Below are 23,293 nucleotides of genomic sequence, written 5' to 3' on the forward strand. Positions count from 1 at the left end.
ATACCTCGTGAGCTTTGAAGAAGACAGCAAATGAAGTTCTCTGTAAGGATATGTGGTCATGTGCTTTTGTTGGCTGTTGGGCAGAATTTAAAGTGCTAGTGTAGGCCATATTAAAATACATTCCTCCAAGGGTATTTCACTATCTTAAGATCAAAAAAGTTACGCCACTAATGCTCAGAAGGAAAACAGGAATTTAGAGGTCTCCAGACAACATTGTCACAGTTGCCTGTAGGACTGTGGGGAATAACTTTATCCTAAACAGTAGTCTAAACATTTTTTGTTCTGCTCAAAGTATTCTGACGTGCTGAAGTCTACTGCATTTGCTTATGAATATAGCATTGTACTATTTACCATGTTTTGAACAGATAAATCTCACAGGCTGGAGCTTTCCCTCCTAACAAACTCCATTCCTTCTAGAGGGTAGACAGGGAAGGGCTGAGCAGCTTTCAGCAACAGCTGTGCAACCTCCTCTCAATGGAAGGTATCTGCATCTGGCTGAAGGGGAACACAATATACTTTCAGCTAACAGAAATGTCATTTTTTTTAAGCAGAAGGCTGGTGTGGTATTAAACCTGGTGACCTGAAGCTCTGTGAGATTAGCGTTTATGTAGGTAGAAGTATGTTACCTATTCCTTACAACTGTTCACTGCAGACAGTCATCACTGTGTTTTCAAGCCATTATCAGAGTTTTTGGCTCACAGATTTGATGAGCTGGTTTTATGTTGAGTTGGTTTAACACACAAAAAAAAGCTATTTGGACCCATGTTTTACATTTTTCAAAATACACAGAATAGTTGCTTGGGCCTCTTCTTACTCGAACACATGCTCCTTTAACAGCAGCATCCTCATTACTTTCTTACTCCAGACAAGGAATTACTCAGGAATTGCCACTTGCATTTCAAATTTTGACCATATGAACAAAGACACGAAGGTTGCTCTTGTGCCCATCCCTTACACTCTTTTCCACAAGAGGAGAGCCGCTTCCCTCCCACCCTCTGATAGCCACAGTTTCTAAGACAAAATTGCCAGTTGGTCCTGGGGTGTTTCAGTCTGCTTCTATACAAGCTCTGCTTTACCACTGCCAGTTCCACACACTGCAATGCACAGCTATGTAGGAGCCCAAAACAGCCTGGTGTTACACATAGAAAGACACGTTCTACAGGACCTCACAGGGGACTGGTTATATGGACAAACATTACTGTAAACAATCACATGAGCAACAGGTACTGTAACTGAGCACTTTCTCTATTTTTAGCTTATATCTACACAGAATGACAGACTTCTATTGGCCTCTGTAGAACCATAAATTCAGCTTTTCTTTCCAATACAAGGTTCTGTCTCGTGTCTTAAAATCAGCTTGCTGTGTGCACTTATTTACCTCACGTCTAAGACCAGTCTTACAGGATGGTGACACACAGTGGAAAATGCAGAAACGGAAGTACACATTAGATACAGCATGTTCTTATTTATGGAAGCAAAGGTAAAAGCGTGGAATTAAGTGCAAAGTGAACAAACATATTTATTCAACACCATTGTCTCTATGTCTTACCTTCCTATGGGTCCCAGATCTCCAGAGTCCTGGCTGCCTGCGTCACTGGGTGTGCTCACTGATTTCGAAGAGGGAGACATAGGGGTTGGGACTAAATAATGAAAATAACAGGTATCCCATGTTAACACATGCAGCGACTGCACTGATGAAGAGCAGTGTCAGACAAATCAAAACCAATGGACCAAAATGATAGTGGATGGATGATTAGGAGAGTTTGAAATGGTGAAAGCAAATAAGGAAAGGAAAGAAAAAGAAAAGGAAGAGAGTCAAGTGAATTTTAAGTCTTCTAGAAGTGTTAAAACTGACATGAATTTAGACAGGACTGAAAGCCCAATGTGATTCTACAGCTAATCAGTGGAAGAGATATCTGTGGAAATAGCACTTTTTTCTCGCATATATTTTGAAGATGATTTGCAAAAGATTTTAAAGATATGAAGAAATATCAGGGCCTTGTCTTGTCAGAAAGCTGAGTGAACTCTTCTGGTAATGTCAAGGAGGCAACAGAGCAAGCAAACTTTTCAAAATTTCCGTTTAAATTAAAAGCCAATGTCCATTAGATATGTTCTAAGACTGCAGTGCAGAAATGACATCTCAAATAAAAGCTAAACAAGGAAATCCAGCTAGTTAAAATCATTTCCCAACATGGTGAGAATACACATTAGTTTGCGTAGTGATCTTGTTTTCTTAAGTAATTTAGGTTGTATAAGGTTGCCATTTTAGGTGGGACATGATTTCAACACTCAAGGAAAAGTTTCCCTTGGTTTAGATACTATTTGCAAAAGTTCTAGAAATGATTTTCTTTTTGGCTTGCCAGGGCTTTTGAAGCATATTTCATGCAAATCCAGTTTTGTTTCCTTTAACAGGAAAAGAAGTTAATAGCTCAAGGTCAGCCCAAGTTTAAGCTCTTCAGCAAGGAAGTAAAAAAATAAAAAAGTAGAAATATCTTGATTTCTTTTAAAATGGTTTCTCAAAAATATTTAAAATGAAGAGATGGCTCAATTCAAGGTTTAATGCAAGTATTCTTCAAAGCAGCTACACTGAAGAAAACACAAAAAGGGGTTTTTATGCAAAAAAATAAGTTTTCCATTTGGTTTAAATCATGTGCATTTCCTTTCATAGATTTTACAGAGTGAAACTTTATACTATTTTGTTATGCTCTATAATGTATAATGACAGACCTGTCAAGAGACTTAGATTTTCCATGTGGTCAAACATTTCACATGGATTCTCACTAGAGACTGTCACAGAAATGACTGCAGTATGAAAAGTGAATTCATCTTCATGACAGTCCTTTGGCAGGTTACAGGTATGTCATGGCTGTTTGTGTATATTCACACACCGTCCATATTCACAGTGGGATCTGAGTATCATATGCATATGTGAAGGCAGAATTAAAGTTTCCTTTGTATATTAATTGTCAGTGTATACATAGGGAATGAAAGAGGATAGAATGCTATTATTTATCTAAAACGGATCATTTCATATGTGAATCTTCATGTTCTTTTGATAGTATCAAATACATAATAATTAACTAAGAACCAATAATTTACAACACGAATGTGTGTTATTTTTATCATATATAGAAAGATAAAATCCGTGGCTCCTCTTTGAAAGATAAAATGAGTTCATAAATAAATAAATTATATATAAATTGAAATAGAAATTTTAAGTGCTCAAATATTAAAAATGTATCTGATTTTGTAATATCACTATATAATTTACAAAATATAGTTTATGAAGTTCTCACTTTAGGGCCACCCAATGTGTCAGCCGGAACTTAATCAAGATAACCAATATTTAGATACTAAAAACTTTGCCACATGTATTTTTAAACTTTGCAGTTTCCACAACTGAAAAGCCACCAACAAAAAAGCAGTAAAGCACATGGAACCAGATCTGAAATCTACAATAATGATCTGATGATAAGTTTTTTGGTAATTGTGATTTGTCTTTTTACTTCTCCTCTCCCATTTTGCTTGATTTTTAGAGAAAATCAATGGGAGCTCCCACACAATTTTACTCCTCCTTCCTTAGCAAATGCTTAATCTGTATTTATGAAACAAAACTTGGGGCTAATGAAGTACAGCACTTATTATATTATTTGTGGGTCATCAGATAGATGTGACAGAAAATCTATTAATCCATCAGAAAAGAAATCACTACTGGTATGCAAAACCGCCTGCGTTACATTCACAAAAATTTCTTGAAGAAATGAAACGGGTGTTTCTGGCAATGATAAGTACTTAAAATGCCATGAGCTGGTATATGTGAATGGTATGGTGGGCATTCAAACAGAAGAGTTCACTTCACTAATACAGCCAAAAATCAAAAAAGCAAAGCATGCTTTATTAGAAAGAACGCATTCATTATGGCAGAACTGAATGCTTCACAGTATGCTCCTCTTAAATACCTAGAGGTGGTTCTGGAGATATACCAATGCTCTGTAACAAAGCTTCTGTCTCTCTTCTTTTGCGGTCTAGGTCAGAATCTTCTTGAGCTGGTTCCTTCTTTTGCTGTAGATCAGCCTGAATTAAAAAAAAATAATAATAATAATAATTCATCCACATAGAATGGCTTTCGCAGGCCTACCAGAACCCAGAAATAAGAGAAGCAACATCTCCATTAGCCAGAATCCCTTATATTTGGGTCACCATTCTCTAATTTAGTAGGGCAGATGGATAGAAGTGGTACTCCAGACAAGTGGTTAGAGCAGTCCACTGAAAGAACCAGGCTTGCTGCCCAAGCACACAAAAGATCTGAACCCATTTTCTACTTCATAGTCTAGTGCAGTAACCAGTGAGCTGCAACGCAAAACACAGCTGGCTGTGTCTATTATTTTATCATGCCTGAAATATACCAATCCCAGAAGAGTTCTTATAGACAATGCCTGGAGGCACCTGCCTCTCTATTTTGGATCCTATGTTTACTTCTGTATTGGCTGATCTTGTCTAGCCTCCAAACAGAGAGGTTTCCCTCTCTGTTGAAGCCAGAGGATAGGACATAAGGGACTTGCAGAGTGCCCCAGCCTGCTGTTGTTAGTGGTCTAGGTACACTGGCAAACCTAGAAGTTCAGAAGCATCTCCACCTTCTCTGGTTTGTATGCAGCCAGGACAGAGGAAAAAGAACATACCTGAGCTCAAGCTGTTCCCACGAGCTAGCCTGAAGTATCTTATAGTATGTGAGGTTTTAGAAAAGTCTTCTGCACCATCTACTCATCTAACTGAATGTTAGACTTCATTCCTGAAGACCAAAAACTTCAAAATCAGGCAGCATAACACATTTATGGTGCCACACTCAGGCACTACAGCTAATTTGTAGAGCTGGGTGTCCTTAGCTGCATTTGGCTATATGGGCCGAGGGAAAGTTCCAACCACAGCGGGATCTCCACAAGATCTGGTCCCCAACCAGAGGCAGGGGACAAAGAAAAGAACTTAATAGGTTCCTCAAGACATTAGCTTGTCTCCCATCTCTTTAACTCATTAACAGGCTAGTAACAAACACTGAAAATGTTAGCATTTAAAGTCTTGTTTACAGAGGACTCCCGTAGCACCACTAGAAGCCTCACTGGGATGTGTGTCGGTAATTGCACAAAAATGTCTCAAATGAAAAAAGATTAAAAAGACAGCCAAAACTAGAACGTGGATTTCTTGGATCACATCACATTTCCACGGTAATTCCATGAAATTCATGTACAATATTAAAGTGTCAGTTTAAAAGGAAACCAGTTATTAGTAAAGGATAACAGGTGCTTTAAACTATGGTAAGTGTTGACATTTGAAGGAAAAGAAACATAATCACTTAATGCTTCTCTGACTTTGCATGAAAATGAATATCCACTCCCTGTCAATTCTCACCTCTATTCCACTAAGTGACTGAATAAAAAGAAGTACAAATCCCTTAATGAAAAACCTAATGCATATTGTCAAGGACAAATAAACTAATATGTCAATCAAACTTTAACAGAACTGAAAGATGCACCCATGCCAGAAGATGAAAATGCAATTGCAATTATGTTATACTTTACTGGAGAATAATAATTGTAAATCTGTTGCCTTAGCCAGTAATCAAGCTGGTCTTCAGAGAACAAAATACATATTTAGATTGTAATGGCTTCAAAAAAATGTAAGACGTCTTTCTGTCTTTCTGCACTCTCCACTCCCTTTCCATTGAAGGAAAGCCCAGGAAAAAGCATCGTGGCAAATCAATTTTTCTTTCTACACACACATACACATCATGTTGTCTAAACTGTTGTCATCTGACAGCACGTTGGTTTTAAAAGCAATACCCTCATCCCAACTTTCTTGACAAAAATAAGCATTTTGATTTTAAGGCCAGACTGATTCAGGTTTCAGGATCTCATTCCACATGACAGATATCTTGGAGTATACAACACTCAGCAAGACCATTCTGCAGAAATGAGCAGGCACTCTGCATATTTACCTCTTTCTTTTTCCTTTCTTCTTCCTTCCGTTTCTTTTCTTCTCTTATCTGAGCCAAACGCTGCTTTTTGCGCTCAAGTTCTGCTTTTAAATCGCTTTTGTCTGACATTTTGATTCTGCTGGAAACAAAATATGGAAACCAATGTGAAAAATAAATAAACATCTTCCCTATCTACTGAAAAAAACACCACATACTTATATCAAAAATAGCACTTCTAAAATTGCTACAAACATACTCCTACATAAATGCTGCCCCTTGGAATACATCATAGCAAGCAGAGTATTTGTTTTGTAATTTTATTTTCAAGAAGTCAGACCAGAACATCACCAACCATGGAATATATTTCCAAATTGTCTTTATTAGAAAACCACCTTTGTGAAGCAAACCCATTTTTGTCTGCTGTTCAAACTAATGCTTTAACACTTTTATGCACTGAAACTGATGTCTTTTGACTTTCATCAGCTTCAGCACCTCTGCCAGCCTGTAAGACCCAGGTCCACAAACAGATTTTGATTTTAGGTACCTGAAAGAGATGTGCCCCAAGCAGTCCGACGTATCCTAGACAACTAGTAATTTTAATGGCAAAAACTGGAAAATCTGGTAGCTTTTGCTTCTGCATGTGCCTTGAGTGACTGTTATCCCAGATTCCCCTCTCATTCCACTTGCTCAGCCAGGCACAGCCTGGCAGCCCCGTTGCAGGACTCTCCACCACTCATTCACCCCCCAGTGGAGCACGCTGACCAAGCTGTGGGCAGGAAACTCCTCCATGCTCTCCAGGGAAAGCTGGGCCACAGTACCCAATTTGCCTGTGGACAAATTACAAAAGCAGGCAACCTAAGAAAGCTGAACTTGTCTTTAACAAGGTGGCACGTGTTAAAGTCTTGTGCTCAGATCACCCTTCCAAGAGGCAGGAGGTGTGCCTCTTGTTCCTATGGGAACTCCAGTCAAAGAAGCAAAGCTGGCAAAAGCACTTCTTAGCTACTAATAGACCCCCCCTCCACTATTTGGTCTTAAACACAACTCTCTGTAGGAAAATGATGTGAAGCCATGTTACACTCTTCATGTTGTGAAACTCTGTCAACCTACACTGGTGTTACATGAGCCTTGAAACAGAGGAGTAGAAGGATATGAAGCCATATCATACACAAACAGGGGCAGATCTCTAAAGATATCAGATCTCTGTGATACCAACCCTTTCCTACAGTTTTGAAACCTCACCAGTGTTTCACAGATTCATAATTTAAATCACAGATAGTTTATTTATTCTCCAACATCGTAACATCTAATGGCATTATGGGCAGGCATCTAACTGTATCAGTACTGATTTTCCTTTTTGCACTTCACTTCAGACAGCCCTGGCTAATGCAGACATTCACGGAAATGAATGGAAATTAACCTTTCCTTTCCTGTACTACTAATTCACACATCACTTAGCACATCCCCCACTGCAACTCAAAATCAATCAGGTCAATGGCAACGCCACGTATTCGCAATGGCAGTGTATTGTTTGCTCAATGCACGGGAAATTACACGGCAGCCCTCCATTAATACAAATGAGAACTCCATCCATATTACTCCCTGGTCTGGTTGACAACCAGAGAGTAAATAGAGTTGCTAAAAATGATATGGGACTTTCACTCGTCATCAATTCCTCTTGCAGTCATATGTTTCCCTCTCCTCAAAATGCAAAAAGCATAATTAGCCCACAATGTGGAGGGTGTTGCCAACAAAACATCACCTGCATATTAAGCAGCCCAAATGTTTTGTTGTCTTTGCAAGCTTTTTCCTCTACTGAGAGACCTAAGAGCAGCCTAAGGGATGCCAGAGGGGTGTCATCATCTGTCATCATCACCACGGGTGATGATGCTCACCAGCCAAGTATCCAGCTGAAGCCCACCTGCAGGAGTCACACCCATCCTGCTCAGGACCATTGCAGGTTGTGCACCTACAGCAGCAGAGCTGCCCTTTCTGGCACGGGACCTGCTCGCCTTTCCCAGCTCGGGGCCTCCTGGATCAACCTACAACAACTCAGTGCATGGTACAGCTAGGAAGGACATTAAGAAATGAAGAAACCCCACCACCAGGTGCACTAGGAAGACCATTTTTTTATTCCTCCCTCACTCTGATCCTATTCATGATGTTACTTAAGCCATACTGCTGGGAGTCTGAGAAAGAGAAATCAAAACTCTCAGAAAATTTGCATTTGGTATCAATAAAACTAAGCAACAGCACCTTTGACAACATTAATTTGTGTGAAGATATTTAAGTGAGAAATGCCTGGAGATTTTTAATGACAGTATAAGTGGTATTTTGACTACCAGGCTGCTCAGGATTTGCGGGTCTCTCAGATATGGTTGAAATCCCATTTGAAGTCATTTTCCTAATCTTTTGTACACATTTGAATTCTTATTATGAAGTTTCCCTCCAAGCCCTTTGGACTAGATAGAGTTTTTGCATCCTTTTAGTTCTGCAGTTTGGCAAGAGAAAGCGAAATCCCGTTTCTATGCAGAAAATATGCAAATGCATTTTAAGGCTTATGACAGAAACCCGGAGGGTTTGGCATCCCTTTCAAGCTGTTTGTCAGATATCAATGAACAGCTTTCTAAAAATTCATTCCCTTCATGTCAGGGAAACTAACTTTTTCTCTGACTTAGGCATCAGCTACTTAGTGCCTGGCCCCTTCTTTACAATGCCCCAGTCAGGGTGATCAAATTCTATTATAGTTTTGCCCTATTTTTAACGAGACAAAACTTAAATACAACAAAGGTGGTGTATTTAATTTCTTTCAAAGAATGATGCCAGTTTGGATTTATAGAAATAATTTCATCTGAAGTTACTTTCTTCCTGCATATAGTCATTCCTTAGCTACCCCAACCAGCTTATCAACCTGAAAATTTGCCATTTACAGTTTTAGCCCAAATTGAACACCAGGGATATGTGACCACCTTTCTCAGAGGTCAGCAAGTGTCAGGAAGCATGCCAATGTACCCATCCCTCTGTTTGGCACTACCCATGGAGTTAATACTCTGTATTCATTACAGGGAACAAATTCTTAATAACTGTCATTCCGTGTGCCAAATGGAAGAGAGATAAAGGCAAACATTAAAAATTATCTACTTTTTACATTCTCTGTGGTGCTGAATGTCAGCCCCAAGGCTCATGCATGACCTAATTTTCCACAGTTCGGGAAAAGGTGCTGCTCAGAGGGAAACTGTAAGGAGCACGTTTTGGAGTGAAGCCATTAAATCACCTACCTGACAGAAGGAGCACACAGGATTTAAGACACTGAAGACTGCATTAAATATAGAAATCGTTCTCATAGCAGGGCAGCAGCCTTGGACTCCCCTCTTCAAGGGAAGTGCATTACCTTGGATCCAATTTTTTTTTTATTTGGCACAGTTAGCTGCCAAGTGACATTGCCTCAAAAGGAGAATGATCCCAGCCCATTCCAGCTCCCAGACCAAGAGCTAAGGTAGGTTCTTGAGATGTGGCTGGACGTGAGCTGCCTTGCATGGAGAAGCTTGCACTTCCCATAGCCTAAAGGAATTCTCCTTTCTTTGAGGTACTGGATACACGAGTATGCTCCTCCTGGCATGATTGTTAATGAAACTTGACTGTTGTATTTCAAACTGTCAGTTTCTCCTGAATGAATCCTATAAGCCTCAGAGTCCTCTCTCGGGCTAGGAAATGAAGCCAATTCCACTTACACATGACAGGGTCATCTGACAGCAGCCACCTGGGTGTGTGCAAATGCAGAGCCGAGGCTCCTGAGGACTGCACTTTTGGGCTTCATCAACCACGGAGCTCATCTCACTGCGTCTGCACTTCCACAGCATAAATGCAGAGCTAGCCTTACTATCAGTGCAGGCATAGTCAGAAGAGATATCCTAGGATGTGATTCTTCTTTGCCTAAAGCAGATGTCTAAAAGAGACTATGATTAACCATGCCCCAAAGCTGCCTGCTTCTCCCCAGCGATGATAAAGGGCCCCGGGTTTGTAGTTAAGTTCATCAAAATCACCATTGTCAGTGTCTCAAAGTGGATGAGAGGAATCCCACCCCTCATATCCCCCCAGCAGCTCCTGTAATTCCTGTCAGTGGGTGGAATAAGTTCTTTGGAAGGCCATCTACAGTAATCTTAAAATAATAATGGTGTTTGTGCAAACTTCTCTGATACAAGGGGTGCACGTGGAACTACTCCATTGCTGGTATTGCATAGGTGGCAATATCTCATGACCATTTCCTCTGTGGCAGCAGTAAGCATGGAAGGTGCAAGTAATAATAGTGTTTTACCCTTGATTTGACTAAAAGCCATGCAAGTCCTTCTATAAGTACAAGCCAGTAAGCAATACAGTTTTACAACAAGCTACAAGGACTTTATTAATTATCATCACCGCAATATTTGAGCAGGTATTTTTATGGACCGTTTCTATGAGCACTTAACAGTGAGAACCACCACAGACACCTAAAGAGATCTACTACAACTGCAAAGCTAAGAAATTGACACTTGCTAGAGTAAAACCCCAAGTTACAGAGGTACAAGCAGTGGTAGCTCAGGTCCTTGTGGACCTGTGGACTATACTCAGTCCATAGCTTGGAATGAATATAAAAAACAAGAAGCACAAAGTGCACAACAGATGGTGAATAGATTAAACACAAAGTCAAAGAAAACGATGACAGTCCAAATTTTTTATTAGCAGAAAACGAAAATGAGGTATAACATCTCCCTCCTCTTAAAGCCTGTATTTCCTAGAATAGCATCTCGTCTGTTTGCCATCACCAAGCTCATCTTGAAAGAAACGTCAGTTTCCAAAGCTAGTAGGAGATAAAAAAGCCTACAGATTTTATTGCTTCCTGGCAGTTGGGGAATTTTTACATGCTGTTCATTCAGTAAGCTGCACTGCAGTAGAGCTGTATTCACCACTTCATAAGCCTCAAAGTCTTTCCTGTTCTGTGATTTCCTATGTTGTCTTCTGCAATAATCTCCACCTGTAATTATCAAAGAGGTTAAGCAAACACCGTTACATACAGCATTAGTCAGCATGTATAGCTAACCATAATTAATTGGTTAGTTAATACACTTTTCTAAAATATATGAGAGATCTGATACCTGTAGATGCTTTACGAGCATTATTTAAATGCCTTAATAAAAAGCAAGTTACTCTTGAGTCCAAAGCTGCAAAATGTCTTTTGTTTGAAAGATAAAGTATGTAGATAAAGTATATTACTTGGCAATTCTTGGTTCTAAAGAATGGCTTTGCAGAGTGGGAGTACTACTATTATTGAAACTATTACAAATGGAGTTTTCTACAGAAAGGAATGATTCATTTTGAATAAGGAACCACGTTCATCTCTCTTTTGCAGAATCTCACACATTTCCTAGAGTTAGGAGAATTACACAATTTTACAATAGAAAATATTCCCATAGGATCTACCTAGGACTTTTACAAGTCAAAGTACAGATGTGAAGTATGAATTATACAAAGCAGATAAACATCTTTGGTCTGCAAGAAACAAGAGGGAGTTGTTACCCTAGCATAAATGCATTCTAATCCATGGTATTCATTTTAAAATAGTGTTTGAAACACACTTCAAATAGGCAAGAGGGGCTAGAAATATCTCCTTGACAGCAGTTTTTAAGTAAATACACGAGTACCTATTTTCATCATGCATCAGAATATGTACTTGACATCAGTCACATAACATAAATATTTTTGTTAGTTAGACACATCAATGTTTACTAGACCACAACAATGGGCAAATATTTGCAAATGCAAGAGCTTAGCAGTTGCGGTATTTTAGAGTCTCTTGTGTGATGAATTCAGGGAAACTACATAAAATTGGAGAGACTAAGATTTGTTTTTTTACATAACCTTGAGGCAAAACAGACAGGCTTTTAACACCGCATCCGTATATTTATCCATAAATAAAAGTGGTTGTTAAGTGTTAGATTTCAGGGAATGTAATGTTTTTATCCTTCAGCTTCTGCACATTTGTAGCAGATTGGCAATGGTCTTGTACTTTGTTCTGTCAAGGTTTACAATCACAGCATCCAGAGATTTGGTACCGTGCACCTCCTGGTTGCTATGCAACAGGTCAGTGCATCTCTAGCCTATTTATTTGGAGGCTGACAGGGTATAAGATATGTGCCCACAGCTGCTCAATTATGCTTCCCTTGTAATCTATTCCCATTTAATTTTGTCACTCTTGCTCTTCCGTAATGGCCCTTCTACAAAAAGAACTCAGTTACAGCAGAATTACGGGGTCCTGCTGCATAGAAGCAAAGCTCTTCTATTGCCCATTCTTCTGGCACTAGGCTTAGGGGCAATGAAGCATCTCCTGCACATCATGCCATTCTCTCGTGTCTCCTCATTCTCTTAAATTTACCATGACCTTTTCAATTCCAACAAGCATAGTTCCACGAAAGAGTCATCAGAGTTGAAGAGAACAAGCTGCTGGCAACAACCTGCTAGAGATAAGTAAGAAAAACACAGCATTCCAGCTAGAATTATAAAGAAACTAAGTATTACATAATAACAGGTCACTGCAGCAAAGCTGCTGCCTATCTCCTACTAAATATCCTTCCTTTACATTGAGTCGCACAGAACTCTCTGGGTATACTACCTCAAAGCAAGTAAATTGTAAAACAGGTCTTTTAAACTGCCTTAGATTTCCCCTCAGTGAACATTATCAAGCACAGTTATAGCTGCACAATGACCTCACGTGGTGCTGGGAGATGATCCTCAGTGATGCAGCAAACACTGACCTGTACCTCCTCAGGATCCGGCTCAGCAATACTGCCCTAGCTGTAAAGAGTGGAGGTTTTTAATAAAACAATCACCTGCATGCCTGAAAACATTTTGACCTTGTGGAATAGAAGATCTCTGGGTATTCTTGTTCATTTCCCTCTCTATCCGTTTTACTGTTTGGCTGTATGTTATCTATTCTATGCTATTTTTTGTAACTTTCCCAGCTCACTTCAGAAAGGAACTGGAGGACCTGGCAAGATAAATAACATTTTTGATATTCAAAGAGAACCAAATACAAGCTATAAACTGGTGTGATTTTAGAGATGGATAATGTCTAAGAGATGACAAAATCTAATCCACAGCTGAAGATCACTTGTCTAGACAAATAAGCACCCGATATTTCATGTGTCTAATTTCAATTTCTTCGATATGTCTTTTTTATACAAGACTCGTATTTCAATGATATCTGCTGCTAATGGACCGTCACTTCTTCACAACCTATACAGAATATTTGGTTCTATGTAGACCTTCACTACAACAGTACCAAAGAGCCTCCCAGGAGTATGCTAACAGCTAATGTAGAACTACACTTCAACCTGTCTGTTAGTCTCTCCTGAAGTCTTCTCCATCCTGCAAACACTTCAGACATTAAAACATATAATTCCATTCCTTACTGGGGAATGGAAGAAAAATGGAAATGAGGAATGGAAATATGAGTGACCTCTCTGACTTTTCTACCCTCCTCTAGAAATAATCCCAGTGGTGTGTGGCCAGCAACCTGATACTTCAAGCCATTTACCCAAACATGAAAAATGCACATTCTAGTCTCTGCTTCTGAACCCAGTTATGACAACTGCCAGGCAGATATCGAAGAAGGTATGCTGCTGACATACAGGTTTTACTGGAAGACTTACCCAGATATCAGTTCTTTCTTAAAACAAAAATATCCTTTACTTTGACATTGATGTTTGTGATTATGTTATTAGACTAAAAACTACACACACTGATTTAATCTCTGAAATCAATATACCTAAAGATTTAGAAGGTAGGCAATAACTCCTGCTGTAAGAAATATGTTGAATATCTCACACAATTTCTCATCATTTTTAGGGAAGCAAAGTGGAAGGAACAACACTACCATTTCTCTTGTACTGCCCAGTGTTTCCTCCTCAATCATGGTAAAAAAGCAACATGATGGACCAGAGCCAGTCATCCCTGCTGATCCTCATATGTGGAAAAAAATATGCTAAGATAAAAACACATGACTATAAACACGGATGTCTAATGGCATATTTTCAAAGACTGCAAATAATTTGTATATGAGAAGGAAACAAGAACCAAATTCAGGATATCTGTGCACTCTAGCACTGGTTTGGCTCTGTGAGCTGCATGTTCATCTGAAATCTTTGAGATTGGAGATTCAGACCTAATGACAGTCGATGAACTTTATTACATATTTGACCCAGAGAATGTACCAAGTGATAATAAACCAGAGAAATATTATTTTGTGACATTCACTATGATCAGTACTTAAAAGATCCAGCCAAGTTGAAGGCTGCACTGCACTCAGTGCCACAAAGACAAGGGAAGGGACTCTTCCAGCCTCAAGGAAGTTTTAATTCAAATGGTACTGACTTATTCCAGTTTTACCTAGGAAGATCTAAGGCAAATTAAGGCCGAGGAGTTAAAGCTTCTCAGGGGCCTGTTACTACGATGCTCAGCAAGGCCATTTTAGGGCATCTGATCCTATAAAGATCCCTTCTTCACCCCAGCTTCTTACGGATGTCCTGGACTGAGAAGTCGTCGTGCTGAACAAGCTATGAAACTGGCATGAAACTGGTTGGAAGCTCCACACTTCCCTCAGAGGCTGGTGTGTTAGCCCTGCCAGAAGGCACCTACCTTTTGGACTGAAAGCCACCTGCCTAGTGTGGCTGTAGGCTAGCAGGTGAGAAAGACCAGAGGCATGGAGAGTACTTTCCTAATCCCTTAAACTATTTTCTAGTGTTTTCCTTTCTGCCAGGATTCACTGGCTCAGGAGAAGCAGATGCAAGAGAGCAAACACTAGTCCCTAGCTGAGGCCCCTAGGTTCTAGTCTTTGTTTCAGGGTTAGTTTATATTATATCCAATGACTGTTTAGCTTAAAGTACAACACTGTATTTAGTAGCTAGAGCCCAGGACTCTTTTCTTGCTGGGTGCTTGATGCAAGGAGCTCGAGAGTGTTTTCTCTTGTTTCCCACATGCTTTGTTGTGCCCAAAGAAGCTTTAATACTTGTGCGGAGCAGCTTCAGTAGGAAATACTGGGATGGTGCCTTCTGTAGAAGACATACATATGGATTGCTTAATAGAGCACAGAAGTGGGCAACAATTTCTTTAAGGAAAGGTAGAAATTTGAGATCAGAATTTGAGCCCAGGACACCAGTTTGATGCCACCAGTTCTCTTCAGGGAAGGAATTCAGTGCTACAGATATTTGCGGAACAGAAATTGACTTTTACTTGTGGTTCTTAAAATACGGGACCACTGCAGCCAGAAACCAGCCTGGTCCCCATGCATTGTCTCCAGCCACATTAAACTGTAAAATGTATGGGCTTACTGGTTCCCACAGTTCCTCCTGAGGGTTAAGAGGGGAGCACAGTTTAAAAAGCCTAGAAATCATTGCAAAACCACAAGGGAGAACCCAGGAGTAAGTGTGTAATACAGTTAGCCTGTTCGCAAAAAATTACCTTTATGTGAAATGAGAAAACATAGCAGTCCTTTATTTTAAGAAAAGTAATTCAAAGAACTGAAAGGTCACTGACTAATTACAGTTATGTCTAATTCTTCACTTATTTTAGTGAGATCAGAAACTTCCTTGAGAAGAACTTTAACCAAGTTTACTGAATCAACACTGAGAAGGCGTGATTTTCACTTAAAGACAACACCAAAATGGACTAATACTAATATTATGCCATATTATAACTTTGTTTGAAAAGCCTCATGTGTCACGGTGGCTTCCTAATAGCTCTTTTACTTCCTTGTCCTCTGATTCATGGATACAATGTGAGTAAACAATAAAAATCAGTAAGTGTCTTGTACATAAAGGAAGGGCTGCTGTACAAAGTGTGGGGCAACGTTAGAAGTAAAGCTGCAAAGACTTCTTTTTTTAATCTTAGCTACTTCCAAATAATATAATATACTGCTACCTTTTGACTTCTACACTTTGAATGTATGAGAAATAAATTAAATCAATATACTTTATAATTATCAGATAAAAATAGTATTGAAATTGCACTTTTAAAAAAAAAAAAAAATATATATATGAAGAGACCCTGGCAGGCTAACAAACTAGGCTTTCCTGTGTTTTCTTGCTATTAATCAATTTTCCATGAAAAAGAAAATGTTGTGGGAAATAATGGGGCAGTTTTCCCACGGGCTCTTTCAGTCCAAACAGAGAATGGCATCACTGTTTTTTTGTCTCCAGTACAATACCCTCCTATCCCATCAGCACAATTTTTTTTTTTTGTATTATTATTACTACTATGGAGATCCTGAAAGGCAGGAATACAACATTCACAGGCTTTGCCAAGTGCAGCAGATTATGTACATGAATAGCTAACTGCACACCAGGGGGTATGATTTAGGTCAGATTTCTTATTTCATTCCAAAAGGCTATAGATTTTTAAGCCATTCATTGTTTAATGCATCACACAGGTTACATCCATGCTTATATATAACATGAAATATCTTTCCACAGATTTTTCCAGAAGTAATTTGTTTTCCTAGGCAATGAAGGCAGGCAAAAGTTGATAGTCTGTAGCAAACTGCTATGAGAGTGTAACAAAGCACTATGAGTACTCCCAGCTAAAAAGGGGCAACAAAAAAAAGAATTAATTTAGTAGCAAATGAAGAACTGCAATCCTTTAGGATTATGATACAAAAAAAACTTTCTGGTTCATCAGCTGCTCAAAATGTAACTAGAAACAAACTTGCAAAAGAAATACAATGTCATACGACTTTGAATAGTGTGATTAGTGCAAATGGTGATTCTCTTTTATTGCTCCAAGAGAAGACAAACATGCATTATGTAGGTAGTCACATGAGTTTAGATAATTCCCCAACTTTGTCTGCACTATGAGAGTCAGAGAAGAGAACCTGTTAAATGCTCACTCTTTAAACCAGCATGGACAGCTTCAAACACTAGGAGCCATCCTAGATAGCAGTCTCTTTTGTTTGTTTTTTAATTTGACCCTGTTTTGTTAAATATTTTAATTTCTCAAAATATACAATAGCAATCATTTGAAATGTCTTTGCCCCAATTACCAAGTGACCTGGTAACCACTCCGATCCTAACAGCAGTGGCCTAATGTGCAAAACATGAAACAAGGACGTGCCTTGAATAGTATGGATTTAATACCACTGTCTCTGCTCTTTAAAAGCTAAGATCTGTGTTAATGGATACAGAGCAGAAGGGCTAAACAGTTTAAAGCAAGAGGGATCCATACTTTCCCTGCATGCGGTATAGGACCTCCAATGATTCACTCTAAATAGTAACAAAGCAGAGTCCAGGGGATAGCTTTTTCTGTAAGATTCAGCCTGAAAATGTTCAAATCATGCATTACAACAGGCTCGAAGACACATAGATCCATATATCCTCATATATCCTTATTTATATTTAATCATATTAGGCAGTTTTATATCATTGCAGTAGAATTCCCCCTTGTTTGAAAACAGAACCCTCCATGTCTTTCTCCTGGACCAAAGTGAAAAATGAGGATAAATAAATGAGGAACAAGATTCGGAATTACTCCTACTACACCACAGAAGGAAGAAAAAAAATAAATAGATAAAAATAAGGAACTAAAACTAGTTCTGTCCTAGGGAGAGAAGACAAAAGAGAAGGGAAGACCAGTGAGAAGGGAATGCGACATTAGCATCAGCAAGAAGGAAAAGAAATCTAAAAAGGAGAAGATATCAATGGAAACAAAATGCTACATCCTTCAAAGATTGCCTGTGTTACCATTTCCTGCTGAGTGGCAGTAAATGAGCCTTCTTCAGCTGCTGAATTACTCGATAAATACTTTAGGGCAAAACAGGGTCAGCCAGCAAGCACCTGGGGAAGATATAGCGTAGGACTGAACTGGATCCGTAAGGACTTCAGGGAAGTTTGTACCTCAGGAGAATATACCCTAGTCTCTCCAGATCAGGCAAACTGATCTGCAGGCATGGCAGCAGTGTTAAATATGAAAATAAAATAACATGCATTTAAAGATTAACAGCCAAGAACCACAAGAGTCATCTGAGCAGTGTTTAATCATCAGGTAACACAAGTATTAGCATGCAGGTCAAGGCAGCATTTACACAAAACCTCATCCAAAAACTGCTAAATCAATGCATAAACTCTTTTTGACTTCAGTAAGAATTTGGAGATGCCTCATGGTCTTCAAACAATGTACATTGCTGTCTCCTGGCATCACTCTGGAGGCAAGGCCATCATAGCTCTCGCAGGTGGTGAGAGATGCCTTGTCTCTGTGAGACCTACACATCAATCTGCTTCACATCTTCCTGAATCTCCTGCCGTCTGCCTGGAAGTAGCCATTCCTCACAGAAGTTGGCAAGATTACGCCACCTAAAATGAACAGTACTGGAGGAGCAGGCTCATGTATACTGTGTAGTGCCTTATTTTGAGTGCTTGCAGATGGCCAAGTGAACAGCAGCTCCCAATGTCATGTTTGCCTAAAAAGAGCTAGCATGGTTTTAGATGGCTGATTACCAAGTAGCAAAATGGACATATTGTCTATACGAGACTCAGAGGGAGACAATGTCTCCCTCAGGCTGCCATTGCAGATTTTTCAGATGCTTTTTTTCCCCAGATTTTTCAAATTTTCTGTTTTTCAGCATGTCATTTCTGTATTACCATTTCTCCCTGCTTATATAGGTCAGCTGAGTGGAAGACCATACAGTCACTCATCTGGAAAGCAAGCTTCCTTACAGATATATAAATGTGTGCTCACCTGTATAACCTGTGTTGCTCAGATGAACTAAAATAAGCTCCCCTGGCAAAAGCGCTATTTTATTAATTCAAGATGCATCCGTACTAAGGGCACTTTGCCAGCACACTCCATCAGTATTCCTGCTGGAAAATGTCCCTTTTGTATACACAAACTACATCTACGGTCATCGTGGTTTGTTTCATTTAAGGTTTTTTTAAATGAAAACACAAAAATATAAGAAGAGCATTGCACAATGTCTGGCTGTGGCTGCAGAAAGACTGAGATCAGACCTCTGCAGATATGAATATCCCCATGCACCTCAGCGGGGACTTCAGTGTTTGCCCTCTCTAACTTCCCTGGAAATTACAGCCCAGGGGTAGGACAGCGAGGATCTTACATTTAAGATCCCACCATCACCTCCAAGTAGCAGCTCACGTTGGCAGTAGACATGAGACTCTGAAAGATTCCTAATTACTATTTCTGTTGTTAGTCAAACCATGCCAAAGGAGCTCAACGAGGCACTTGAAACGTTAGTTTCAAGTAAGCACTAGTTAATAAGCCTGAGCAGTCCTAGAGAGAGACCGTGAACACACTTTAAATCTCTGTGAGAGGAAGTCAAGTTTGAGAAGCTGAAAGATTCCACCTAATTACTTGAATCATTAGTATAAATTGGTAAGGCTCTGAAAAACAGCATACATACTCTTTCTTTCTATAACCTCATCTTTTCCTGGTTTGCTCCCTTATCTCTTTCCCTCTCACTCCAGTCCACTGCAATGGTGAGACCTCTGCCGCAGCACATTGCATCCAGCTCTATCCAATATTCCCTCCCTCTCTTCTTCCAGACTGGAAAAGCGATAGCAGCAATGAATGATTCTGGAAATCTGTCTTAGAAAAGAAAAGAAGAAACAGCAAACCTGATCTGTTAATTTCCTTGAAATCAAAGCAGCTAAGTTCTTGGTGCATCACTTAGAGTAGCTGCACTAAAGACAGTTGCTAAACCAAGCCTTTTATCTATGCGAGACAACATAAAAGGAACCAGGAAACTGACGCTGGAAAAACACAAACTGGAAAACAAACAAATGCATTTCAATACTGAAAAAAAAATGCTACTGAAGGGCTGTAGCACACTGTCCTTTCTTCTACAGAAAAAGCTGGAAGGTCAGCTTCTTAATTTGGGACCTGCAGGGTACAAAAAAAGTGTTTGCTTGAATGTCATTTGAGTAAACAGATTTCCAAATTCTCAATAATCGCTGCTTGTGTAGGGTGTGGTTTACCACTGCTCCCTTAAGGAAGATTCTTCTCTTAAATTGCGGATAAGAAGGCACTGCAGTTATTGTAGTTTTAGGGTAGACTAATGTGAGGTAGAGGTGTTTAAAGCTAGGAAAAATCTCGCTAATCCAACCCTAAACAATCTCTTGCACCTTCACTTATCTGGTATAGTGTAAGCCCCTTGTAAGTCTTTCAAGCATCAAGGAAGAGGATAGCAAAACGCAATGCCCAGAACAGTCTGTGCACAGAGGAGGAGTGGAAGGTGCAACACATTTTGTATTTTCATGGACTATAAATTGATGTTTCTAGGAAGACAACATGGAGCACCTAATGATTATGACATGAAGCACTCCCAGGGACAAAGACCTGGGTGCAGCCCCAAGGCAGGGAATGAATACAATCATGCTGAAGAAAGCCATTCTTGCTGAGAAACACTACATAGAAATTACTGAAGGAATTTTATCCACCCTTGTAGTGGAGACTCCCACTAGAGATATCCTCTGAAGTGGAAAGCAGGTGGAAAGAGGAACTTAAGAAAATCAGAAAGCAAAACACAAAACTTCTTCCCATTAACGTAACAAGAACAAATGAGGCACTTTACCAAATCACATCAGTGGCAACAGCAGTGAAATTCCTCCCAGAGGCTCTGATAACACCATCTATCAGGAGATAGATGCACAATTTGGATTTCCATTCTGAAAACAGATTTTGCAGCACCGTGCTTTGTAATATTTATAGTAATTTCAGAGGTAATTCAATGGCCTCACGCAGAAACGAAGAGCTGACAAAACTCTATGTCAGGATAAATTACTAGGTGCAGTGCCAAAGCCACGTGCTGACTTCACATCAGGTCTTTCCATTTCATTCCCCATATAACAGCAGGTTACATTGCTCAGTCTGTTTAGGATCCTTATTTTTTATGTAGTTACAGCTGAAATTTTTACTTTTTGCCAATGCTAATATTGATGGAGAACCACACTTTGTTCTGGTCAATGAAACAAGGGCTTTGTCTGGGGAATATCTAGGGGCCTTACGCTTTTGCTGACCCAGAGGCATTCCTGGGGGATGTGACTGTAACAACATCCTTTTGAAAATGTATTCCAAGCGCTAGCAAAAAAAAGGCCTCTCACCCTTTCAGGGAATTACCTTTGGAGCTGGAAATGATCTAATTCTCCATCTGCTGTCGCTGCGGACTTCGGCAAACCCTCTGTTGCTCACACTGCAAAAAAATAAAATAGAATTAGGTATATTTATGAAAAAAAATAAAGATGGGAAAGTTGTTTTTTTTGTTTGTCTGTCTGTTTGTTTGTGTGTTTGTTTGTTTTTGGGGGGGAGTCGCCTTCTTCTTTAACCTCCTCGGTGCTGAGGCGCAGGCAGGGAGGTTTAAAGACTGCGGCTGCCCTCCGGGCGGGCTGGGATCGGGGTTGGGGTCGGGACCAGGACCAGGACCGGGACCGGGACCAGGATCAGGATCAGGATCAGGACCAGGACCAGGACTGGGATCAGGACCAGGGCCGGTGCCGGTGCCGGTGCAGGTGCGGGGTGCCGGCGGCCCTCCCTGCCGCTGCAGCCGCCCGGCCTCACCTCGCCCATCTCCCGCAGCGGGTGCCGGCCTCCCGGCACCCTGCGAGGAGGCAGCACCGAGGCTCCCCCGGCTCCCCCCGGCTCCCCCCGGCTCCCCCCGCAGCCCCCGGCCGTGCCTCACCTCTGCCAGCCGCCCAAATGGCCGCTGCCTCTTCCTCCTCCTCCTCCTCCTCCTCGGCGGAGCGCGGTGCCGCCCGCTCCCGCAGCAGGACCGCGGGCTGAATGTGCTGTCTCACGCTGGACAGGCTCCTCCCGAGCGCTGCCGCCTTCCTCCTCCCGCCTCCTCCTCCTCTTCCTCCTCCTGCGCGCCCCCGGCAGCGACACCCCCTGTCGTTGTCGTTGTCGCCGCCGGGGCGGGCGGGGCGGGGCAGTGGGGGTAGGTGGTGGCCCTGGCTGATGGCCCCCGGCCAGCACTCGCCAGCCCCCCAGGCCCGGAGCCCCGTGGGTCGGGACAAGCCCCGAGCCCCTCCTGGCCACCAGCAGCTCCCCTCGGGTGTCACCCCCACCTGGGTGCACCACGGCAGCCCGGCTGCCAGCCCTGCAGTGGCCTCACCATTGTCCCCTCAGGACCCAAAGCATCACCCCCACGGCTGCCTCAGTGTCCCCCACGCCAGCCTGGCCAGCACCTCCACGCTGACCTAATTAGCCACCTGATTAGCCACCACCCTCAAAGCAGTCTAGGTGTCAGTCCCCTAATTGCTACCCCACAGTCACCTCAATGTCATCTCCGTGGTGGCCTGGCCATCAACCCCATCATAGCCTGGCCAGATGCTGTGGCAGCAGGGAGGTCCCACCAAGGCCCTGTCCATCTGGGGAACCAAGGGGAGAGCTCCAGAGCAGGTGGATTCTCCCCGTCTTTCACAGTTAGATGAAGGCATGGCTGACCAACAGTGGAGGTTTCCTTTTGGCCCTGATTCCTCACAGTGTTCCTGAGGGAACACAGAACAGAAAGGAGAGCCAAGCTCCTTCTAGCAGTACGCCAGCTCCTCTCCCAGCACAGGTACATCCATCTCCTGGACCCAGCCTCCCTCTTCCTCTTCCAACACACAAATATGTTGCCCTCACACCACAGGAAACCATGTGCCTCTTGGTACTTGGATTGCTCTTTAAAAAATATCCAGGACATATGTCTCACTGATATCCAGCCCTCTGGTCAGAGAGTTATCATTCTGAAATGTGTCCCTTGAGCCACATTTGGTTCATTTTGGTGGGAAGTGCTAACTCCAACCACTGTCATTCCAGGTCTAGGACCTGTTCTGAGAATATTGTGGTATATCCAGACCACTGAAAATCCATCAAGGGTTCATATCACATACAGTTCCTCTCAGACCCACCTGGACTGCACCTGGCCAGGAAACAAAGAGCCCTGAAGAGAAACAACAGCATCCATTGAAGATGAAGACACAATGATGAAACAATTGTTTATCAATTTAACTGGAGTTGAAGCTGAAAAGAATCATTTCTTGCTCTCCTGTAAGATTCCTTAAAGATCAACATGTTCTATTTGTGCAGGCTGGGGCAAATGGAAAGAGTTTGTGGTTTTAAATGCATGTTTTGAAACATTTCAAGTTTGGGGCAGTTTGCCACTCTTTCTGAAAATAAGGCCTTTTCAAAATCGGGTACTCAAAACTGAGCTGCAGAAGGTGCTGGTTGCTTTTGTAAGTGTTGGTCTTAGTTTCAGCTTTAGCATAAATCCCCTGGGATTTGTCTAGGTTTCTTTGGATTTTGTGTCATTTG

The 23,293-nt window shown here is 41.1% G+C and overlaps 1 protein-coding gene across 7 annotated transcripts in view; it reads right to left on the bottom strand.

Moving 5' to 3' along the window:
- The window catches only part of DYNC1I1 (dynein cytoplasmic 1 intermediate chain 1), a 188,727-nt gene extending 166,868 nt beyond the window's left edge, over positions 1-21,859 (bottom strand). For 2 of the 7 annotated variants that reach the window (XM_027450829.3, XM_027450824.3), the window contains exons 1-5: positions 21,678-21,859; positions 21,119-21,191; positions 5,990-6,107; positions 3,960-4,074; positions 1,550-1,691 (exon numbers count right to left, since the gene is read on the bottom strand). In XM_027450829.3, the coding sequence (XP_027306630.1) occupies positions 1,550-1,691; positions 3,960-4,074; positions 5,990-6,097 (365 nt within the window). In that variant the 5' untranslated portion in view covers positions 6,098-6,107; positions 21,119-21,191; positions 21,678-21,859. The remainder of the gene's footprint in view (positions 1-1,549; positions 1,692-3,959; positions 4,075-5,989; positions 6,108-21,118; positions 21,192-21,677) is intronic. The other 5 variants (XM_027450832.3, XM_027450830.3, XM_072033627.1 and 2 more) reach the window with 4 other exon arrangements.
- Between the last annotated feature and the right edge of the window lie 1,434 nt (positions 21,860-23,293).

This window comes from Anas platyrhynchos, chromosome 2, assembly GCF_047663525.1.
Source record: "Anas platyrhynchos isolate ZD024472 breed Pekin duck chromosome 2, IASCAAS_PekinDuck_T2T, whole genome shotgun sequence".
NCBI lineage: Eukaryota > Metazoa > Chordata > Aves > Anseriformes > Anatidae > Anas > Anas platyrhynchos.